Source organism: Amblyraja radiata, unplaced genomic scaffold (assembly GCF_010909765.2).
Source record: "Amblyraja radiata isolate CabotCenter1 unplaced genomic scaffold, sAmbRad1.1.pri S47, whole genome shotgun sequence".
Lineage (NCBI taxonomy): Eukaryota > Metazoa > Chordata > Chondrichthyes > Rajiformes > Rajidae > Amblyraja > Amblyraja radiata.
The window spans coordinates 456,222-479,324 of NW_022630153.1; the positions used below are offsets into that span (position 1 = coordinate 456,222).

The 23,103-nt window shown below is 45.9% G+C and overlaps 1 protein-coding gene across 3 annotated transcripts in view; it reads right to left on the bottom strand.

Moving 5' to 3' along the window:
• LOC116969464 (myelin-associated glycoprotein-like) overlaps positions 1-23,103 on the bottom strand; it is a 40,690-nt gene that overhangs the window by 11,969 nt on the left and 5,618 nt on the right. For all 3 annotated transcript variants that reach the window (XM_033016359.1, XM_033016358.1, XM_033016357.1), the window contains exons 2-3: positions 6,951-7,310; positions 5,607-5,897 (exon numbers count right to left, since the gene is read on the bottom strand). In XM_033016359.1, coding sequence (XP_032872250.1) covers positions 5,607-5,897; positions 6,951-7,310 — 651 coding nt within the window. The remainder of the gene's footprint in view (positions 1-5,606; positions 5,898-6,950; positions 7,311-23,103) is intronic.

A 23,103-nucleotide genomic window follows, 5' to 3' on the forward strand; every position in this document is an offset into this window, starting at 1 on the left:
CTCCACTGACGTACAAGAAAGGTAAATAAATACAATACATAAATAAGCAAGCTGAATTGATTGACGTGACCATCTGAGGGAGACTGTCCAAAGGGAGTGGGTGGGGGGGCACTCATTAGGGCCGGTTCAGAGCCGCTATAGCTCTTGGGATAAACTGTTCCTGAGTCTAGAGGTTCGGGCGTAGAAGGCCTTGTAACGTCTCCCGGAGGGAAGTAGTTGAAACAGACCGTGGCAGGGGTGTGATGAGTCCTTATGGATGCTGAGGGCCTTCCTGAGGCACCGCGTGTGGTAGATGCCCTCCAAGGCTGGTAGCTCTGTCCCGATGATCCGCTGCGCTCTGTTGACGACGCGCTGAAGAGCTCTCCTCTCCGCCTCCGTGCAGCTGAGATACCACACAGAGATGCTATACGTTAGTATGCTCTCTGTGGTGCAGCGGTAGAACGTTGTCAGCAGCTGTTGGGGCAGACCAGTCTTTTTTTAATGCCCTCAGGAAGAACAGTCGTTGCTGTGCCTTCTTGCCCAGCGTGGCGGTGTTTGTGGACCATGTGAGGTCTTCTGAAATGTGAGTGCCCAGAAACTTAAAGCTGGACACTCTCTCCACACTTTCCCCGTAAATGGAGATTGGGGCGTATTGTCCAGAATGGGACCTCCTGAAGTCAATAATCAGCTCCTTGGTCTTGGAGGTGTTTAGTGCCAAGTTGTTATTGGCGCACCAGTCCGCCAGGTTCTGCACCTCCGCTCTGTAGTTTGTTTCATCACCGTTGGTGATCAGCCCAATCACTGTTGTGTCGTCTGCAAACTTCACGATGGTGTTGGTGTCGAATGAAGGGACACAGTCGTGAGTGAAGAGGGAGTAGAGCATGGGGCTTAGTACACAACCCTGTGGTGTGCCGGTGCTCAGGGTGATGGTGGAGGACAGGTGCGGGCCCAGTCTCACTGCCTGCGGTCGCTCCGTGAGAAAGTTCAGGATCCAAGCGCCTATCGGTGAGCTGAGGCCTAGCTGGTGGAGTTTGGTGGTGAGCTTGGTGGGGATGACCGTATTGAATGCAGAGCTATAGTCAATGAAGAGCATCCTCACATACGTGCCCTGTCTGTCCAGGTGAGTCAGGACAGTGTGAAGGGCCAGAGAGATGGCATCCTCTGTCGATCTATTTGCCCTGTGTGCAAATTGATGGGAGTCCAGTGAGGCAGGGATGCTGGATTTAATATGGGAGAGGACCAGCCTTTCGAAGCACTTCATAGGGATTGGAGTCAGGGCAACCGGCCGGTAGTCGTTGAGGTTGGTGATTTTGGACTTTTTCGGCACCGGCACTTTGGTGGCTGTTTTCAGGCACTTGGGGAACGTTGCCAGAGATAGAGATAGATTGAAGATTCTCGTGAATACCTTCGCCAGCTGTCCAGCACAGTCCTTTAATACTCTTCCCTGTACTCCATCTGGGCCTGCAGTCTTGCGTGGATTGATCCAACGCAGAGTGCACTGTACCTCCTGAGTGCTCAATGTTAAGGCCTGTCCCTCCGCTATGGCCGGGGCTGCTCTTGTAGTCAGTAATGTCCCTGACACCCTGCCACATGCTTCTGGTGTCCGCGGTATTGAAGTGGCCTTCTACCCTTTGCCTGTGGATGACTTTGGCCTTTCTTATGCCTCTGTTCAGGTTCGACCTGGCCGCACTGTAAGCAGAGTGTCCCTGGATTTAAAGGCGTTGTTGCGTGCCCTTAGCAGATCCTGAACCTCCTTGTTCATCCAGGGTTTCCGGTTTGGGAACATCTTTATTTGCTTGTCCACTGTGACAGTCTCCACACAGCAGTTGATGTAGGAGAGCACAGTGGATGTGTACTCCTCCGAGTCTATCTCTGTACCACTGGTAGCCTGTTATGCAAACGGGTCCCAGTCGGTGCGATCAAAGCAGTCCTGGAGTTGTAGGGTGGCGTCCTCGGGCCATATTTTGACCGTCCTTATTGCAGGTTTGGTCTTGCGGATGAGGGGTCTGTATGCAGTCAGTAGAAACAGTGAGAAGTGATCGGATTGTCCAGCGGGGGAGAGCTCTGTATGCGTCCTTGATGTTGGTGTACACGTTATCCAACGTGTTTGAGCCCCTGGTAGGGCACTGCACATGCTGGTGGAATTTGCGGGGTGTGGCACGTAGGTCGACCTGGTTAAAGTCCCCTGCAACAATGAAGGCACCGTCGGGGTGAGCATCCTGCTGCTTACTGATGGCCGAGTGCAGCTGTGCTAGCGCTAGGTTAACATTAGCCTGTGGTGGGATGTATATGGCCATGATGATAACCACAGTAAACTCCCGAGGCAGGTAAAACGGTCTACATTTAAGCAGTAGGTATTCCAGGTCTGGGGAACAGTAGCTCTCTATTGCAGTGTGGTTAGTGCACCAGTCATTGTTGATGTAGATGCAGAGCCCGCCACCCTTGCTCTTACCGGAGTCCTTTGTTCTATCACCACGATGTAGTGACCGGTTGGTCAGGTCCACAGCCCCATCGGGAACCAGCGCGCTGAGCCAGGTCTCTGTGAAGTTCAGCACACAGCAGTCTTCCAGGGATCGCTGGGTGTTGATCCAGAGCCTTACCTCATCCAGCTTGTTGGTGAGTGACCGGACATTCGCCAGAAAGACGCTTGGGAGCGATGGTCTTTGTGGAGCCCTCCGTATCCTGTCCTGCACCCCCGCTCGCCTTCCACGTTTCTGCTTCCGTTCCCGGCGCTTGCTCCGTCTCCTGCCCTCCGGAGTGGTGATCCAAGGGGCTTTCCTGCCCAGCTCCGGGACGATAAAGGTACTGTAGTACTCACACGCCAGTGTCTCGCAGCCACGTCCGATGCTGAGTAGTTCCGAGCGGCTCCATGTGCGACCAGTCGGGATTGCGATGCGGGTCTTGGATTCCATCGTCCTGTAGGTCAGTTTCTTCTTATGGTTCCTGGGGTTTCCGGGGTTACTAGGGTTCCTATGGGTTCTAGGGGTTCTGGGGTTTTTAATTACCTTGTTTTTCCAGCCGCGTTCGGTACCGGGCTGCTCCGAGTAAACTCGGGCTTGGGAGCGCAAAGCCGCTGCGTCTGGACGCGCCGCCATCTTCATGATCCTAGCTCCTGATGATCTTATACCCGTGAGATCGATCATGTGGGGAATAGGTAGAATAAATGCACTGAGTCCCTTCTCCTAAGTAAGGGTACACGAACCAGAGAACGTACGTTTAATGTGTGAGGGGAAGAAAATAATAGGAAACCGAGGGACAACTGTTTACATGGTGGATGGTAGGTGTAATGAACGAGCGACCGCAAGAATTGATTGAGGCAGAAATTCGAGCACCATATAAAAGGCATTTTGACAGGTAGATAGATAGGAAAGGTTTATATGATTAAGGGGTAAATGCAGGCAGGTGGAACGAGGATAGGTGAACCATCATTGTAGACAGGGGTAAGTTATGCCGATCGGGCTGTATGACTCTAACTTAATCCACCACAATCCGTGTATTCTATTCGTGTCCGGTACTTTGGTGTGGTCTAACCATGACATATGACATTTAAAATAAAATGTAATGCGCTGAATATGATCTAATCAAAGACCTCAAGGACGGGAGATGTGCACATTCTTCCAAGAGCAGCCGTAAATCAAAGGGTAGAAAGGAACTGCAGAAGCTGATTTAACCAGATGATGGACAGAAATGTTTGAGTAAATCAGTGGGACTGCAAGCATCACCGGAGAGAAGGAGTGGGTGCCGTTTCGGGTCGAGACCCTTCTTCAGACTAGTTAGGGGAAAGGAAAACGAGAGATATAGGCAATGATATAGATGATGTAGAGAAATTCATTGGTCAAATGAATGAAATATATTAAAATGTTACAGTGTTAGAGGAAACAGGCCGTTAGCTGCTTGCGTGGTGAGAACGGAAACCGTGTGCAACGAGTGGGGGAAGGATGGAGAGTGAGGGAGTGCAAGGTTACCGTTTCACCAACTGTGCCATATTCACGTACCTTGCTTTTTCTTTGTGATGCTCTATATAACCATATAACAATTACAGCACGGAAACAGGCCATCTCGGCCATTCTAGTCCGTGCCTAACACTTATTCCCCCATAGTCACATCTACCTGCACTCAGACCATAACCCTCCATTCCTTCCCCATCCATATACCTATCCGATTTATTTTTAAATGATAAAATCGAACCTGCCTCCAGCACTTCCACTGGAAGCTCATTCCACACAGCTACCACTCTCTGAGTAAAGAAGTTCCCTCTCATGTTACCCCTAAACTGCTGTCCCATAATTCCCTCTTTGAAGGAATATGTTTCACAATACAGATAATACTCTGGCAAGTGTTAGCTGTTTCAATTTCATATGTCAAGCCAGGGCTGGATTTATAGATTCTCTGAGAGTGCAACAGAACATAGAGTTCTCGGACAAGATGTGTAGTGCACAATTCCCGGTATGGGAATTATAGCGCAGTTCCCTTAAAGTGGTCTGTGTTTATGTGGATAGATTGGCAAGAGACGTTTGGCACGATTGACCGCATTTGGAATGATATTGACGACAACTTTTGGGATACCACGATGCAGCTGTTGGTGTCATAAGTGCACATGTTATAGGTGTACAATTAGGCCATTCGCCTCATCGAGTCTACCCCGCCATTCAATCATGGCTGATCTCATCCCATTTTCCTGCCTTCAGCGCAAAACCCTTGACACGCGTTCTGATCAAGAATATCTTCAAATATCCACTGACTTGGCCTCCACAGCCCTATGTGGCAATGAGTTCCATAGATTAACTACTTTATAACTAAAGATGTTCCTCCTCACGTCAATTCTAAAAGGACGCCCTTTAATTCGGAGGCTAAGACCTTTGGTCTTAGACTTTCCCACCAGTGGCAACATCCTGTCCATATCCACTCTGTACATGCCTTCCATTATTCTGTACATTCCAATGAGGTCCCCCTTCAACCTTCTAAACTCCAGCGAGTAGAGGTTGAGTGCTGTCAAACGCTCATCATATGCTAGCCCATCTATTCCTGGAATCATTCCTATATGCCTCCTCCGGACCCAGCACATCCTTTTTAGATAAGGGTTTCACATGTTCTCTCAGTACTCCAAATGCGGTCTGATCAGCGCCTTATAGAGCCTCAGCGTTACCTATCTCTTTTTTTTATTCCAATCCTCTTGACATAAATGTTCATCATGGGCGTTGATGTGCACACCTAGAGGTTTTGCCCAGAAATTGAAGGAGATAATTACGATGGAAAATGTGCAGAAGGGATTCACTCGGGATGTCAATTGCGTGTAAAGGGTTGGATTATGGCGGTAGACTGACGGCTGATTGTATTTTAGTGCACGCATACATTTAACCTGTGGAAGAGGATTCTAAAACTGGACGATCGCAGATTGTAATCCGTATCTGAAACTCTTTGCCTGGGGAAGCTAAGAAGTAAAATTATAACTTTTCAAATACGGCTTTGCATATATATGGATGGGAAGTATTTCGAGGGATAGGGATCGACGTGACGACCAAAGAAAGCCCACCAGATTCCATGGAAAAGGTTGAAGGAATGTTCCGTTTTTCTGCTGTACGGATAGAATACTCTTTGACTATAATACTTTATAAAACAATACTTACATGTTACATTCAGGGTAACGGAGTTTGCCAGTCTGTGACTCGTATCAAAGTAGTCAACCGTACAGCGAACAGTTTGCCCGTGATGAGCGACGGAAGGAGTAAAATTCAAGACAGTGGAAATGTCTCCGCTAGTTTTCTCCCCAAGCACAATGATGGTGGAATCAGACAGCTCACTCCAGGTGAGAGATGGGCGTTGATCGGGACAGGGGTAGAGGGCTTTGCAGAGAATGCTCACCGGGGTCCCTTCGCTGAGAGTTTCCGGGATTGAAATCTCGGGTTTGTCAGGTACATCTGGAGATTGGAAAGATTTACAGTGAAACATCATGTAGGTCTGAAGTGGGAGGGGGGTGGGGCTGGTGATGCGAATTATATCTTAGACTCAAAACGCACTGCCCTGGAGGGAGCAAAGAACAAACTATTGATGGAACACCACCTGCTGAGCAGCATTTGTGGAGGGAAAGAGATGGTATGGAAGGCACAATCTCAACCCAATTGTACACCATCATTTTGACTCCATTGATGTTGCTCGCTGAGTCACTCCAGCAATATTTTGTGTTCTCTTGCTCCTGAATTCACCATCTGTAGCCACTTATCTGACCAAGAGAGTGGGGCATGCTATTATTCTCCGATCATTTGAAAAACCACCTGCCATCCATCTATCCACCCATCTGTCCAGCACCTGACCACCATCCGTCCGCCTCTCCAACCATCCATCTATCTATCCATCTACCGAAACATCTAACCACCCATCTATTCATCGATCTATCCATCTAAATATTCTCTATATGTACTAATCACATTTACTAAGAGTGTCGCCGAGAACAAATCGCCATGGCTCCAGTTTATACTGTGTAAGGTCCGAGGAATTACAGCAGTTCATCCGGTGGATTTTCACCAGGGGGCTTTCAACGGTGTTTTACCTCTCTGGCCAATTAACCTACAAACATGTACGTCTGAGGAGTGCGGCAGTAAACTGGAGCAACCGAAGAAATCCCACGCACTCCCAGGGAGAACGTGCAAAGATCACGTAGAACACACCCGTAGACAAGATGGAACCCCCGTCGTTGGCGCTGTGAGACAGCGACTCTACCACTCGCTAGAACCACACTTGTTGGCCGCCAAGCCGTTACTGGCACCTCTCTCTCCTTGAACATTTCGCCCTCTGTAATGTCGCTGTCCCAATACGCGTTCACATTGCTGTGCAATTAACCAATGCTGCACACTTCCTACGTTCGTTCTAAATCTCGCGACTGAGAAAGGATCGAGAAAGGAAATTTCAAAACGTAGCGAAACCAACTCTGAAGGACGTGTGCATAGCGGACGTAAACTTTGAAGGGGCCTCACCCAGTACGTGCAGTTGGACGGGAGGTGTGTAGGTGTACGTTTCAAAGCCGTCCAGTTCCACGTAGAAGTAGTACACATCAGAGTCTTCTGATCTGAGGTGATTGATCCTCAGCGAGCAATCTTTCTCTCCCAGGTTACCAACGATTTCAGCCCTCCCCTTGAACCCGGCCATCCCGTAGTTGTGATCTCTGGTGTAATACACGGTGTACTTCCAGTGGTTCCAGTACTTGAACCACGCTCCGTGGACGGCGGTGTAAGGACGCGAAGGGAAGTCGAACGTACAGGGTATCACCACGCAAGACTTCCTGATGGCCCGACGGGGCAGAGCCCGCATTGTCCATTCTCCCGACTGCACGCCTGCAATGGTGGAGCAGATTAATTGACGACAGTGTTAAATGGTGCGACAGGAACCACTAAAACAGCACTAGACAATCTACTGTAATGATTCATAGCTACATAGTCAACAGAACAAATACAATTCTGACCTGTTGCACATTTAATACAATTACATAGCTTACATAATTAAAAACAATTCAGAAAATAACATTTCTACTTCCATATGTTTAAGGTGAAGGGGGTACATTTAATATGAATCTGAGTGGTACCTTTTTCCAAAAAAATGTTTCGTTTAGTTCAATTTAGTTCAGTTACAGAGCGGTAACAAAGGTTCAAAGATTCAAAGGTTATTTTATTGGCCACATACACCTAGGTGTAGTGAAATGCTTCTTGCCAATGCAGCACATAAAGAAAGAATACAGACATAACAGTAATAAAGACATTTAAACATAAAGACATCCCCCCACAATGGTTCCCATTATGAGGGAAGGCACAATGTCCAGTCCCCATCCCCAGTTCACCCATAGTCGGGCCTATTGAGGCCTCCACAGTTGCCTCCACGGAGGCCCGATGTTCCAGGCCGTTCTCGCCGGGTGATGGTGCTCCGGCGTCGGGAGAATCCTCTCAGCGGCATGGGACATCTGGAACGGCCGTTCCGTACAGGCCCTTAAGCCCTCAATATCCGTGCTGACCAACGATTCCCGCACACTAACACTATCCAACACAGTAGGACTATTTTCAATTTTACAGAAGACAATTAACCTGTACTTCTTTGGCGTGGTAGGTGTACAAAACGACAGAGGAAGTAGTCGACGCAGGGATTATTGCAACGTTGATAAAAATATTCGACAGGCACATGGGAGATACGGGACCTGAACGTGTGGCTGAGGAACTGGTGTACGGGGCAGGGATTTAGATTCTTAGATCACCGGGATCTGTTTTGGGGTAAGGGGGAACTGTACAAAAGGGACGGATTGCATCTTAACAGGTGTGGGACCAGCATTCTGGCAGGCAGGTTTGCCACTGCTACACGGGTGGTTTTAAACTGAATAAGGAGGGTGGGGTGTCGAATGGGCTAGTGGAGGATGGAGTTAAAGGGAAAGGTTTTCTTAAATGTGTGAGCGTAGAGACAGAGGGGTGTAAAATGAGGGTAGAAGCAATAGGTAGCAAGGTGAAAAGTAAAATTGGCAGGCCGGAAAATCCAGGGCAAAAATCAAAAAGGGCCACTCTTCAACTAAATTGTATAAGGGGTAAGAGTGTTGTAAAAACAAGCCTGAAGCCTTTGTGTCTCAATGCAAGGAGCATTCGTAATAAGGTGGATGAGTTGAATGTGCAGATAGCTCTTAATGACTATGATATAGTTGGGATCACGGAGACATGGCTCCAGGGTGACCAAGGCTGGGAGCTGAACATCCAGGGATATTCAATATTCAGGAGGGATAGAGAGAAAGGAAAAGGAGGTGGGGTAGCGTTGCTGATTAGAGAGGAGATTAACGCAATGGAAAGGAAGGACATTAGTTTGCAGGATGTGGAATCGGTATGGGTAGAGCTGCGAAACACTAAGGGGCAGAAAACGCTGGTGGGTGTTGTGTACAGGCCACCTAACAGTAGTAGTGAAGTTGGAGATGGTATCAAACAGGAAATTAGAAATGCGTGCGACAAAGGCAAAACCGTGATAATGGGTGACTTCAATCTACATATAGATTGGGTGAATCAAATTGGCAGGGGTGCTGAGGAAGAGGATTTTTTGGAATGTATGCGGGATAGTTATCTAAATCAACATGTAGAGGAAACAACGAGAGAGCAGGCTATTTTAGACTGGGTATTGAGTAACGAGGAAGGGTTAGTTAGCAGTCTTGTTGTACGTGCCCCCTTGGGCAAGAGTGACCATAATATGGTTGAGTTCTTCATTAGGATGGAGAGTGACATTGTTAATTCAGAAACAATGGTTCTGAACTTAAAGAAAGGTAACTTTGAGGGTATGAGACGTGAATTGGCCAAGATTGACTGGCAATTAATTTTAAAAGGGTTGACGGTGGATATGCAATGGAAGACATTTAAAGACTGCATGGATGAACTACAAAAATTGTTCATCCCAGTTTGGCCAAATAATAAATCAGGGAAGGTAGTGCATCCGTCGATAACAAGGGAAATCAGGGGTAGTATCAAAGCGAAGGATGATGCGTACAAATTAGCCAGAAAAAGCAGCATACCGGAGGACTGGGAGAAATTCAGAGACCAGCAGAGGAGGACAAAGGGCTTAATTAGGAAAGGAAAAATAGATTATGAAAGAAAACTGGCAGGGAACATAAAAACTGACTGCAAAAGCTTTTATAGATATGTGAAAAGAAAGAGATTAGTTAAAACAAATGTAGGTCCCTTGCAGTCTGAAACAGGTGAGTTGATCATGGGGAACAAGGATATGGCGGACCAATTGAATAACTACTTTGGTTCCGTGTTCACTAAGGAAGACACAAATAATCTGCCGGAAATAGCAGGGGACCGCGGGTCAAAGGAGTTGGAGGAATTGAGTGAAATCCAGGTTAGCCGGAAAGTGGTGTTAGGTAAATTAAATGGATTAAAGGCCGATAAATCCCCAGGGCCAGATAGGCTGCATCCCAGAGTACTTAAGGAAGTAGCTCCAGAAATAGTGGATGCATTAGTAATAATTTTTCAAAACTCTTTAGATTCTGGAGTAGTTCCTGAGGATTGGCGGGTAGCAAACGTAACCCCTCTTTTTAAGAAGGGAGGGAGAGAGAAAACGGGGAATTACAGACCAGTTAGTCTAACATCGGTAGTGGGGAAACTGCTAGTCAGTTATTAAAGATGGGATAGCAGCACATTTGGAAAGTGGTGAAATCATTGGACAAAGTCAGCATGGATTTACAAAAGGTAAATCATGTCTGACGAATCTTATAGAATTTTTCGAGGATGTAACTAGTAGCGTGGATAGGGGAGAACCAGTGGATGTGGTGTATCTGGACTTCCAGAAGGCTTTCGACAAGGTCCCACATAAGAGATTAGTTTACAAACTTAAAGCACACGGCATTGCGGGTTCAGTATTGATGTGGATAGAGAACTGGCTGGCAAACAGGAAGCAAAGAGTAGGAGTAAACGGGTCCTTTTCACAATGGCAGGCAGTGACTAGTGGGGTACCGCAAGGCTCAGTGCTGGGACCCCAGCTATTTACAATATATATTAATGATCTGGATGAGGGAATTGAAGGCAATATCTCCAAGTTTGCGGATGACACTAAGCTGGGGGGCAGTGTTAGCTGTGAGGAGGATGCTAGGAGACTGCAAGGTGACTTGGATAGGCTGGGTGAGTGGGCAAATGTTTGGCAGATGCAGTATAATGTGGATAAATGTGAGGTTATCCATTTTGGTGGCAAAAACAGGAAAGCAGACTATTATCTAAATGGTGGCCGACTAGGAAAAGGGGAGATGCAGCGAGACCTGGGTGTCATGGTACACCAGTCATTGAAAGTGCGCATGCAGGTGCAGCAGGCAATGAAGAAAGCGAATGGTATGTTAGCTTTCATAGCAAAATGATTTGAGTATAGGAGCAGGGAGGTTCTACTGCAGTTGTACAGGGTCTTGGTGAGACCACACCTGGAGTATTGCGTACAGTTTTGGTCTCCAAATCTGATGAAGGACATTATTGCCATAGAGGGTGTGCAGACAAGGTTCACCAGACTGATTCCTGGGATGTCAGGACTGTCTTATGAAGAAAGACTGGATAGACTTGGTTTCTACTCTCTTGAATTTAGGAGATTGAGAGGGGATCTTATAGAAACTTACAAAATTCTTAAGAGGTTGGACAGGCTAGATGCAGGAAGATTGCTCCCGATGTTGGGGAAGTCCAGGACAAGGGGTCACAGCTTAAGGATAAGGGGGACATCTTTTAAAACCGAGATGAGAAGAACTTTTTTCACACAGAGAGTGGTGAATCTCTGGAACTCCCTGCCACAGAGGGTAGTCGAGGCCAGTTCATTGGCTATATTTAAGAGGTAGTTAGATGTGGCCCTTGTGGCTAAGGGGATCAGATGGTATGGAGAGAAGGCAGGTACGGGATACTGAGTTGGATGATCAGCCATGATCATATTGAATGGCGGTGCAGGCTCGAAGGGCCGAATGGCCTACTCCTGCACCTAATTTCTATGTTTCTATGTTTCTCTAGGACAGGGTTGGAGGGATATGGGCCAAAGGATTGCAGGTATGAGTAGTATACAATGACATGCGGCCGGTGTGGGCAATGTTGTCCTAAGGGCCTGTTTTTCTTTATTCATTCATTCATTCATTCAATCATTCATTCATTCATTCATACAATCAATCAAACAATCAATCAATCAATCAATCAATCGATCTATAGTCAATCAATCAATAAACCAATCAATCAATCAATCACGCAATCAATCAATCAATCTATCTATCATTCAATACATCAATCGACCGATCAACAAATCAACCAATCAATCATCCAATCAATAAATCAACAGATCGATCATTTAATCGATCGATCACTCGACCAATCAATCAGCAAGCAACCACCAAATCTATCAATCAATCAATAAGCATGCACTTAAATAAATAAATAAATAGATACGTTAATTGATAGATCAGTAGACAGAGAGGTGGATCGATAAATAAATAGACAGATATATAAGCACGTAAATACATTGGAAGTAAATAAAAAAAAATAAACAGATAACTTATCATATTTATTATAAAATAGATAGATTAACGGATAAATAAATATATAAACAAATAAACAGATAAATAGGATGGATAAATAGATAGATTAATAGATAAATAAACAATTGAAAATATAAACTAATAAATAAATAAAATCATGAAAAAAAATAAAGAGTTATCTGTAAAAATAAATAAATAAAAAGAGCAATGGATAAATAAATAGATAAATATACAAACAAATAGATAGATAAATCAATCAATCAATCAATCAATTAACTCACCGATCCATCGACCCATCGATCAATCGATCAATGGATCATCTGACCAATCGCACAATCAACCAACCAATCAAGCAAACAATCAATCAATCAACGAATCAATCAATCAATCAATCAACGAATCAATCAATAAATCAACGAATCAATCAATCAATCAATCAATCAATCGATCAATCAATCAATCAATCAATCAATCAATCAATCAATCAACCAATCAATCAATCGATCAATCAATCAACCAATCAATCAAGCATTTATCCAATTGACCAATCAATCAACCAATCAAACCAGTAACCTCGATCAATCAATCAACCAACCAAACCATTAACCTCGATCAATCAATCAACCAATCAATCAAACTATCAACCAGTCATTAAATCAAAAATCAAACAATAGACAATGGACAATAGACAATAGACAATACGTGCAGGAGTAGGCCATTCGGGCCTTCGAGCCAGCACCGCCATTCAATATGATCATGGCCCAATCATTACCCCATGCTGCCTTCTCCCCATATTCCCAGACTACGCAATTTTAAAGAACCTTATGTAGCTCTCACTTGAAAGTATCCAGAGGACCGGTCTCCACCGCCCTCTGACGCAGAGAATTCCACAGATTCACAATTCTATGTGAGGAAAACGTGTTTCATCGTCTCCGTTCAAAATGGCTTACTCCTTATTCTTAAACTGTGGCCCCTGGTTCTGGAATCCCCCAACATCGGGTACATGTTTCCTGCATCTAGCGTGTCTTAACTATCTTATATACGTCAATAAGATCCACTCTTATTCTTCTAAACTCCAGAGTATACAACGCCAGCCGCTCCATTCTCTCTGCATGTGACAGTCCCGCCATCCCGGGAATTAACCTAGGCTGCACTCCACCTACAGAGCTGCTGTAGATTTGGAAGCAACAGCAGGAGAAGTTAAGAGAAAACACTGATTGGCTACAGCCCAAGTGGGAGGAGAGAAGTGAGTTAGAGCAGGGAAAACAGTTGAAAACTGAGGAATTTGGTTTGTAAATTGGTATATTAGGCAATTAATCAGTCAATATAAGCAAGATTGCTCTTAGGGAGCGGCAGTGAGGGAAGTGCCCTGTGAGTAAAGTGTGAGTCTTTGGCTCGAGAGTCTTCGGAGAGCAGGCTACGCAAAACACTGCAGAGGGAGAGACGAAAGAAGGAGATGTCAAGCAAGCTGATTCAGTGTGATGCTTGTCGTATGTGGGAGGTCAAGGACACTGCTGGTGCCTCTGGCTGCTACACATGTGAGAAGTTCATCCAGGTACAGCTCCTGAAGGACCGTGTTGGGGAACTGGAGAAGCAAGTGGATGACCTCAGGTTCGTCCAAGAAACGGAGTCGTTCCTCGACAAGTCCTACAGTAAGATTGTCACACCTAAGGTACTGGAAGAGAGAAGATGGGAGACAGTGAGAAAGGGAGGGAAGCATGGAATGCAAACGTCCCCGGGTGTTGTACCTCTTGTGAACAGGTTCACCCACTTAGAAGCTGTCGGGACAGAATACGTTTATACACTGAGCTGCGGACAGGCTTGCGAAGCAAAAAGGGTTGTTGAGCCAAAACCAAAGAGGCCAACGTCAGGCAACGCCATTGTAGAGGGATACTCCATTGTGAGAGGTGCGGACAGGGGTTACTGCGGCAACAGACGGGATTCGAGTTTGGTGTGCTGCCTTCCTGGTGTCAGGGTCCAGGATGTCACGGACAGAGTGCAGACAATCCTCAAGGACGAAGGTGAACAGCCGGAAGTGGTAGTGCATGTCGGCAGAACCGATGTCGGAAAGAAGGGGATGAATATTCTGCAGCGTGACTTTAGAGAGCTCGGAAAAATGCTGAAAAGCAGGACCTCCAGGGTTGTTATCTCCGGTTTGCTTCCAGTTCCTCGTGCTGGCGAGAGCAGGAACAGGGTGATACGGGACCTGAATGTGTGGCTGAGAAACTGGTGCACAGGGCAGGGATTTAGATTCTTAGATCACTGGGATCTGTTTTGGAGTAAGGGGGAACTCTACAAAAGGGACGGATTGCATCTTAACAGTTGGGGGACCAGCATTCTGGCAGGCAGGTTTGCCACTGCTACACGGATGGTTTTAAACTGAATAATGGGGGTGGCGTGTCAAATAGATAGTTGAGGATGGTGTTAATGGGAAAGGGTTTCTTATATGTGTGAGCGGAGAGACAGAGGGGTGTAAAATGAGGGCAAAAATCAAAAAGGGCCACTTTTCAACATAATTGTATAAGGGGTAAGAGTGTTGTAAAACAAGCCTGAAGGCTTTGTGTCTCAATGCAAGGAGCATTCGTGATAAGGTGGATGTGCAGATAGCTATTGATGACTATGACATAGTTGCGATCACGGAGACATGGCTCCAAGGTGACCCAGGCTGGGAGCTGAACATCCAGGGATATTCAATATTCAGGAGGTGGGGTAGCGTTGCTGGTTAGAGAGCAGATTAACGCAATAGAAAGGAAGCTTGGAGGATGTGGAATCGATATGGGTAGAGCTGCGAAACATTAAGGGGCAGAAAACTCTAGTGGGAGTTGTGTTCAGGCCACCCAACAGTAGTGGTGGAGTTGGGGATGGCATCAAACAGGAAATTAGAAAGGCGTGCAACAAAGGTAAAACAGTTATAATGGGTGACTTCAATCTACATATAAATTGGGTGAATCAAATTGGAAAGGGTGCTGAGGAAGTGGATTTCTTGGAATGTATGCGGGATAGTTTTCTAAACCAACACGTAGAGGAACCAACGAGAGAGCAGGCTATTCTAGATTGGGTATTGAGTAATGAGGAAAGGTTAGTTAGCAGTCTTGTTGTGCGTGGCCCCTTGGGCTATAGTGACCATAATATGGTTGAGTTCTTCATTAGGATGGAGAGTGGCATTGTTAATTCGGAATCAAGGGTCCTGAACTTAAAGAAAGGTAACTTTGAGGGTATGAGACGTGAATTGGCCAAGATAGACTGGCAATTGATTCTTAATAGGTTGACGGTGGATATGCAATGGAAGGCATTTAAAGACTGCATGGATAAACTACAACAATTGTTCATCCTAATTTGGCAAAAAAATAAATCAGGGAAGGTAGTGCATCCGTGGATAATAAGGGAAATCAGGGATAGTATCAAAACAAAAGATGAAGCGTACAAATTAGCCGGAAAAAGCAGCCTACCAGAGAACTGGAAGAAATTCAGCGTCCAGCAGAGGAGGACAAAGGGCTTAATTAGGAAAGGGAAAACAGATTATGAAAGAAAACTGGCAGGGAACATAAAAACTGACTGCAAAAGCTTTTATAGATATGTGAAGAGAAAAAGATTAGTTAAAACAAATGTCTGTCCCTTGCAGTCAGAAACGGGTTAATTGATCATGGGGGACAAGGACATGGCAGACCAATTGAATAAGTACTTTGGTTCTGTCTTCACTAAGGAAGACATAAATAATCTGCTGGAAATAGCAAGGGACCGGGGGTCAAATGACATGGAGGAACTGAGTGAAAACCAGGTTACCCGGGAAGTGGTGTTAGGTAAATTGAATGGATTAAAGGCCGATAAATCCCCAGGGCCAGATAGACTGCATCCCAGAGTACTTAAGGAAGTAGCCCCAGAAATAGTGGATGCATTAGTGATAATGTTTCAAAACTCTTTAGATCTGGAGTAGTTCCTGAGGTTTGGAGGGTAGCTAATGTAACCCCACTTTTTATAAAAAGGAAGGGAGAGAGAAAACGGGGAATTACAGACCATTTAGTCTAGCGTCGGTAGTGGGGACACTGCTAGAATCAGTTATTAAAGATGGGATAGCAGCACATTTGGAAAGTGGTGAAATCATTGGTCAAAGTCAGCATGGATTTATGAAAGGTAAATCATGTCAGACGAGTCTTATTGAATTTTTAGAGGATGTAACTAGTAGAGTGGATAAGGGAGAACCAGTGGATGTGTTATATCTGGACTTTCAGAAGGCATTCGACAAGGTTCCACATAGGAGATTAGTATACAAACGTAAGGCACACTGTATTGGGGGTTCAGCATTGATGTGGATAGAGAACTGGCTAGCAGACGATAAGCAAAGAGTAGGACTAAACGGGTCCTTTTCACAATGGCAGGCAGTGGCTAGTGGGGTACCGCAAGGCTCAGTGCTGGGACCCCAGCTATTTACGATATATATTAATGATTTGGACGAGGGAAATAAATGCAACATCTCCACATTTGCGGATGACACGAGGCTGGGGGTATGTGTCAGCTGTGTGGAGGATGCTAGATGGCTGCACGGTGACTTGGATAGGCTGGATGAGTGGGCAAATGCATGGCAGATGCAGTATACTGTGGATAAATGTGAGGTTATCCACTTTGTAGGCAAAAACAGGAAAGTAGACTATTATCTGAATGGTGGCCAATTAGGAAAGGGGACGATGCAAAGACACCTGGGTGTCATGGTACACCATTAATTTTACTTCGGAGTCACGTGAGTGACTACGTGAAGAACCCGCTCAGTGCGCAGGCGCGGCATTACGCCAGCAGTGCAACAGCGGCTGCCACTCTGTCCGTGACATCCTGGACCCTGGCACCAGGAAGGCAGCACACCAAACTCGAATCCCGTCTGTTGCCGCAGTTAGGCTGTCCCGTTACAGGATGAACCGGACCGTCAGGTGAGTACCCTGAGGTCGGGTTTTCTTTTACAGGTGAGCCTTTTTCTGCTTGTGTTTTTTACAGGCAGAGCAAAAGGCTCTGGATAAAACTGTCCCCCGTTTTCCCGTTGGGGAGGGGGGCAGCAACAGGCGGTAGGAGCGTTACCCGGTGTTCCGTAATTCCCCGACACCGTGCCGAGACCAGCCCGCTAGTACCTGAAGCAGCGGGCTGGACGCATAGCCACTCGAGAGGCATCCGGCAGGTGTTCCCGATGTCGGACGGGACGTCTCTCCACCCGCACGGGGGGAGAGAGAGCCGCCTGAGCCGCTGGAGCGGCTCACGGAGCAGGTACCTGCGAGACGCGCTGCTTGAGGGGCGCTCTCGCATCTACAAGGCAAAAGCTCCAGAAGAACCTGTCCCCCGCTCGACTCCAGCCGAGGAGCGTTCCATTGCAGGGGGGCCAGCAACAGGCGGTAGGAACAATTACAGGTCGCCCCGCTATCCCCATCACCGCGCCGAGCCCAGTCCCGCTAGTGCCTGAACTGCGGGCTGGATGTCTAGCCATCCGAACAGGCATCCGGCCGGTGGCGTCCGATTTGTCGGACGGGGACATGTCTCCACCTAAATGGAGGAGAGACAGCCGCCTGAGCTGCATCCAACAGCAATTGGAGCAGCTCCAGCGAGATGCGCAGAAAGAGAGCTCTCGCGGAGGGAGGTCAGGCACACCCTCCACAGTGCCTCATGCACTGACCTCTGCTCCCTCATTACTGGAGGCTAGCATTGGTGACCAGGGCTGGGCTGGTCTGGAACAGGGGCAGGCGGACGAATTCGGGAGTATGCCAGGGGTGCAGGAACATGAAGAGCTGTTGGGTGTGATGGACCGCTTGTAGCAACCCCACGGGCTGGAGCACCGCTGGAACCAAGAATGGCGGCCAGCATCAACCATTACTGGAAAAGGTGCTCGCTGAGGAGCTGAAACAACACAGCACCAGAAAACGGTGAGGCCCTCAAAGTAAAAAGTGTCAACAGCCAAATCTGGGGGCATGTGGGTCACACATCCAGACCCAAGAACTCAAGCTACAGCGGATCCTAAGGCTCCTGACGTCAGCCATCACAGCCTTTGCTCGTTCCGTGGAGACCACGGAGATGGATACCTGCCAGCAGGATGTGCTGGCATTAATGTGTACCACACAATTTGAGATCAACAATCTCCAGAGGGAAACATAAGACCTGCCCTCAATCCCAAATTTGCTGGCTTGTGTAAAGCCCCAGCTGCGGAGACGGACGCGCTGCTATTTGGGAAATATTTCAATAAAAACTGAAGGAGATGCAGGAAGCATCAAAAACCTTCGGCCTAATGAGGGCAAGCCCCGGGACGAGCAAACCAAGACCTCCGATACCCAAGTGGCAGCAACCCACGGCATCCACCAGTCGACGTCCGCAATATGGGACTGGTGAACGCTTGGGGTCCGCACATTATCCCCAAAGATCTTTCAGATCAGGGCCCGCAGCGGACCCTCTGGAAAATGCGCCTCCCCCCAACATCGCCAGCACGTCAGAACAAAATCTTCAGGAAAATGAAGAAACAGAATCGCCAATAACCATGGAGGTAGTTGGGTCTGGTCCCTACCAGCATATAGAGAATAAGGGTGCTTTATTAACAGGGGGGAGATTACACTTGTTTAAAGAAGCATGGGGTATGGTCACGAGTGACAAGTATATACTCAACAACATTACAGGATATAAAATACAATTCATGTCAGAAAAAACGCCGCCAGTTCAACAATGGCCCCAAAGGGTATTTCTCCCCCGTCAAAGAGAAACGTGAGGGGCAAGCTGAACTGGTGAGACGTATCACAAAGGGGGTCATCGAAAAGACCAAACATGAACCTTTGGAAATTGTATCGAATATATTCACTAAAACCAAAAAAGATGGTGTCTGTCGCATCATCATTGACTTAACATCACTAAACAAATTTGTTAAGTATATACATTTCAAAATGGAGACATATGTTACTGCCAAACAACTGAATTCCAAAGGACACTTCATGGCAAGCATTTATCTTAAAGATGCTTACTATCTAGTACCCATATACAAGGATCATCGCAGATACCTAAAATGTATCTGGATGGTACAAAGCATTGCCCTATGGGCGAACTTCAGCCCAAGAGTATTCAACAAAATATTGAACCCAGCAATGGCAATACTAAGAAAACAAAAACATATTATCATCGCATATCTGGAGGATATTCTCATAGTAGGGAAAACGATGGAATTGGCTGTGGCAGCAGTATCAGCTACAAAACAGCTCCTCGAAACTCTGGGGTTCGTCCTACATCCAGATAAATCTAAGTTGAAGCCATCCACTATCATGGACTACCTGGGCTTCACAATTAACTCAGTCCATATGACTGTTACCTTGCCAAAGGCAAAAATGGTTGAATTAGCACAATCATGCAACAAATTAATGGTCAACGAGCGACCAACTATTCGACAAGTAGCAAGAGTAATTGGGGAAATGGTAGCAGCATTTCCGGCTACACAATTCGGACCTTTGCACTATCAAAAAATTTACAGAGAGCAAAGGTACGGGCAATAAAACGACATACAGGTCACTATGATCGTGTCATGAACTTACCCACTGAAGCAATATCAGAGCTACAGTGGTGGGCAGAAAACGTTTGGCATAGTTTCAGCCCTATCTTTATCACTAACCCTACTTTAGTTATTCAAACAGATGCCAGTGCTCAAGGCTGGGGAGCGACTAGCTCCATATCCAGCACAAGTGGTAGATGGACTAAACTAGAGTCATCATTACTACTTACACTGGGCATTAACTATCTAGAGATGTTGGGCGCCTTTATGGTTTAAAAGCATATGTATCTAATATGCAGCACTTGCATGTTCGGTTACAAATTGATAAATACTACGGTGATGGCTTATATTAACCATATGGGTGGCATAAAATCATTATCATGCGACAAATTGGTCAACATGATTTGGCAATGGTATGTCGAAAGACATATTTGGCTATCAGCTACTTACCTACCAGGTAAGCTAAACACCCATGCCATGAGAAAATTAAACGCCTGGGTTGCAAGTTTGAACAGACCTTACCTGGAACTGGGATTGTCCAAACAAACCATCACCACAATGTCGGCATCCCTTCGAACATCCACCAAGAGGCAGTACTTAACCAGCATCAAAAAAGGGAGAAGTACTGCCAGGAAACATGGACAACATACGCAACAGCTACAGCCACCAACATACTGGAGTTCCTGGCCATCTACACCACGATGTAGGGATCAGCTACAGTGCCATCAACACAGCGCAGAGTGCTCTTTCTGCTTATCTCAAACCAGCGGCAGGACAACAGGCGATGGGATCCCATCCACTGGTGGTAAAACTGATGAAGGGCATTTACAATATCAAGCCCTAAGCCCAGGTATACCCATATTTGGGATATCAGTGTGGTCCTGACATATCTCAGGGAATGGCCACCAGCCAGATCCCCCGGACTCGAGCAAGCTACACTAAAGACGCTTAGGTTGATGACACTTGTATCCGCTCAGAGGGTCCAGTCACTACACCTATTGCGACTGGACAACATGATCACAGCTCCAGACCAGATCTGTCGTTATCCAGCGACTGGTCAAACAGAGCAGACCAGGAACACCTAATCCAGTCGTGGCTTACCCACCAGAACCACGGTTATGTGCCATGACCTACCTACTATCCTACATAGACACAACCAGAATATTCGAGGGAGATGAAAAGCCTTGTGGGTCAGTCACAAAAACCTTATGGTGGGGTACGAGCCAAACGATTGCGAGATGGCTCAAGCAGGTGCTAGAAACTGCTGGGATAAACACTAACATGTACACATTTTATTCCACCAGGGCAGCATCCATGTGACGGCATCCATGTCGACGTCACCTCAAAAACATAGCAAGATTAAGAGGACTCATGTCAGCTCATGATTTAGAAAAACTTGTCAATGCCTTTATTAATAGTAGGCTAGATTATTGCAACGGTCTCCTTGCAGGTCTTCCAAAAAAAAACTGTCAGGCAGCTACAGCTTGTTCAGAACGCTGTTGCTAGAGTTCTAACAAAGACCAAAAAATTTGAGCATATTACACCAATTCTTAAATCCTTACATTGGCTCCCTGTATGTCAGAGGATTGATTTTAAAATCCTGCTGCTCACCTATAAATCACTACATGGTTTAGGGCCAAAGTATATCACTGACATGCTTCCACTATATAAGCCTTCTAGACCGCTAAGATCTTCTGAAACCAATCTGCCAGTGATTCCCAGAGTAAATACAAAACATGGGAAAGCAGGATTTAGTTACTATGCAACAAATAGCTGGAATAAACTTCCTGAAGATTTAAGACTTGACTCAACTTTGACCACTTTTAAAACAAGACTGAAAACTTTTATGTTTACTTTAGCTTTCAGCTAAATCTTAACTACATTGCACTTTTAACTTTTGCACTTTTTATAATGCCTTTTTAATTTTGCTTTTCTTTTCTTTTAGTACTTCTATTTTATTTCATTTTATTATTTCATTTATTGTATGACATGTTTTTATGTGAAGCACTTTGAGTCTGCCTCGTGTATGAAATGTGCTATATAAATAAAGTTGCCTTGCCTTGCCTTGCCTAAAGAATGGACATGCCTATACACCACATCCTGGCTACAGCAGGATGGTGGGAAGGGAAAAGACCGTTCAGAAATTTTATAATAAGCCGTTGGCAAAACCTGGTTTATTTGCAGTAAAGATTTACGAACTGCAAATATTTAATTTAAGCCCAGGGGAGCAACTTAATACTTTGTTGTTATTGTTTAAAAAATACCATTGTGTTTTTCTACAAATAGACTCATTGGTTCATTACGATAACACTTCCTCCCTCAAGAACTTCGGCAGTGAGTGATATGAAACTGTTACACGGTTTGAAATCACAGAGCTTTGAAATCTTCACGTAGTCACTCACGTGACTCCGAAGTAAAATAGTAAGATTAAACGAGAACTTACCAGTTTGAAGTTTGATCTGTATTTTATGAGGAGTTACGATGAGGGATTACGTGCCCTCCGCTCCCACCCTCATTATATGGATCAAACTAATAAATTGATGTCTCCTTATCTTTACTATGTTTACTTCAAAATAACTGTGTCTAACTGTGATTCCACACCGCTGCTTGGAAGTATGCCGCGCCTGCGCACTGAGCGGGTTCTTCACGTAATCCCTCATCGTAACTCCTCATAAAATACAGATCAAACTTCAAACTGGTAAGTTATCGTTTAATCTTACTATTAAAAGTAGGCATGCAGGTGCGGCAGGCAGTGAAGAAGGCGAATGGTATGTTAGCAATCGTAGCAAACGGATTTGAGTATCGGAGCAGGGAGGTCTACTGCAGTTGTACATGGTTCTGGTGAGACCATATCTGGAGTATTGCGTACAGTTTTGGTCTCCTAATCTGAGGAAGGACATTCTTGCCATAGAGGGAGTACAGAGAAGGTTCACCAGACTGATTCCTGGGATGTAGGACTTTCATATGAAGAAAGACTGGATAGACTCGATTTGTACTCGCTAGAATTTAGAAGATTGAGCGGGGATCTTATAGAAACTTACAGAATTCTTAAGGGGCTGGACAGGCTAGATGCAGGAAGATTGTTCCCGACGTTGGGGAAGTCCAGAACAAGGGGTCACAGTTTAAGGATAAGGGAGAAATATTTTAGGACCGAGATGAGGCAAACATTTTTCACACAGAGTGGTGAATGTCTGTAATTCTCTGCCACAGAAGGTAGTTGAGGCCAGTCCATTGGCTATATTTAAGAGGGAGTTAGATGTGGCCCTTGTGGCTAAAGGGATCAGGGGGTATGGAGAGAAGGCAGGTTTAGGATACTGAGTTGGATGATCAGCCATGATCATATTAAATGGCGGTGCAGGCTCGAAGGGACAGAAGTTTAGGGGTAACATGAGGGGGAACTTCTTTACTCAGAGAGTGGTAGCGGTGTGGAATGAGATTCCAGTGGAAGTGGTGGCGGCAGGTTCGTTGGTATAATTTAAGAATAAATTGGATAGGCATATGGATGAGAAGGGAATGGAGGGTTATGGTATGAGTGCAGGCAGGTGGGACTAAGGGAAACAAATTGTTCGGCGCGGACTTGTAGGGCCGAGATGGCCTGTTTCCGTGCTGTAATTGTTATATGGTTATA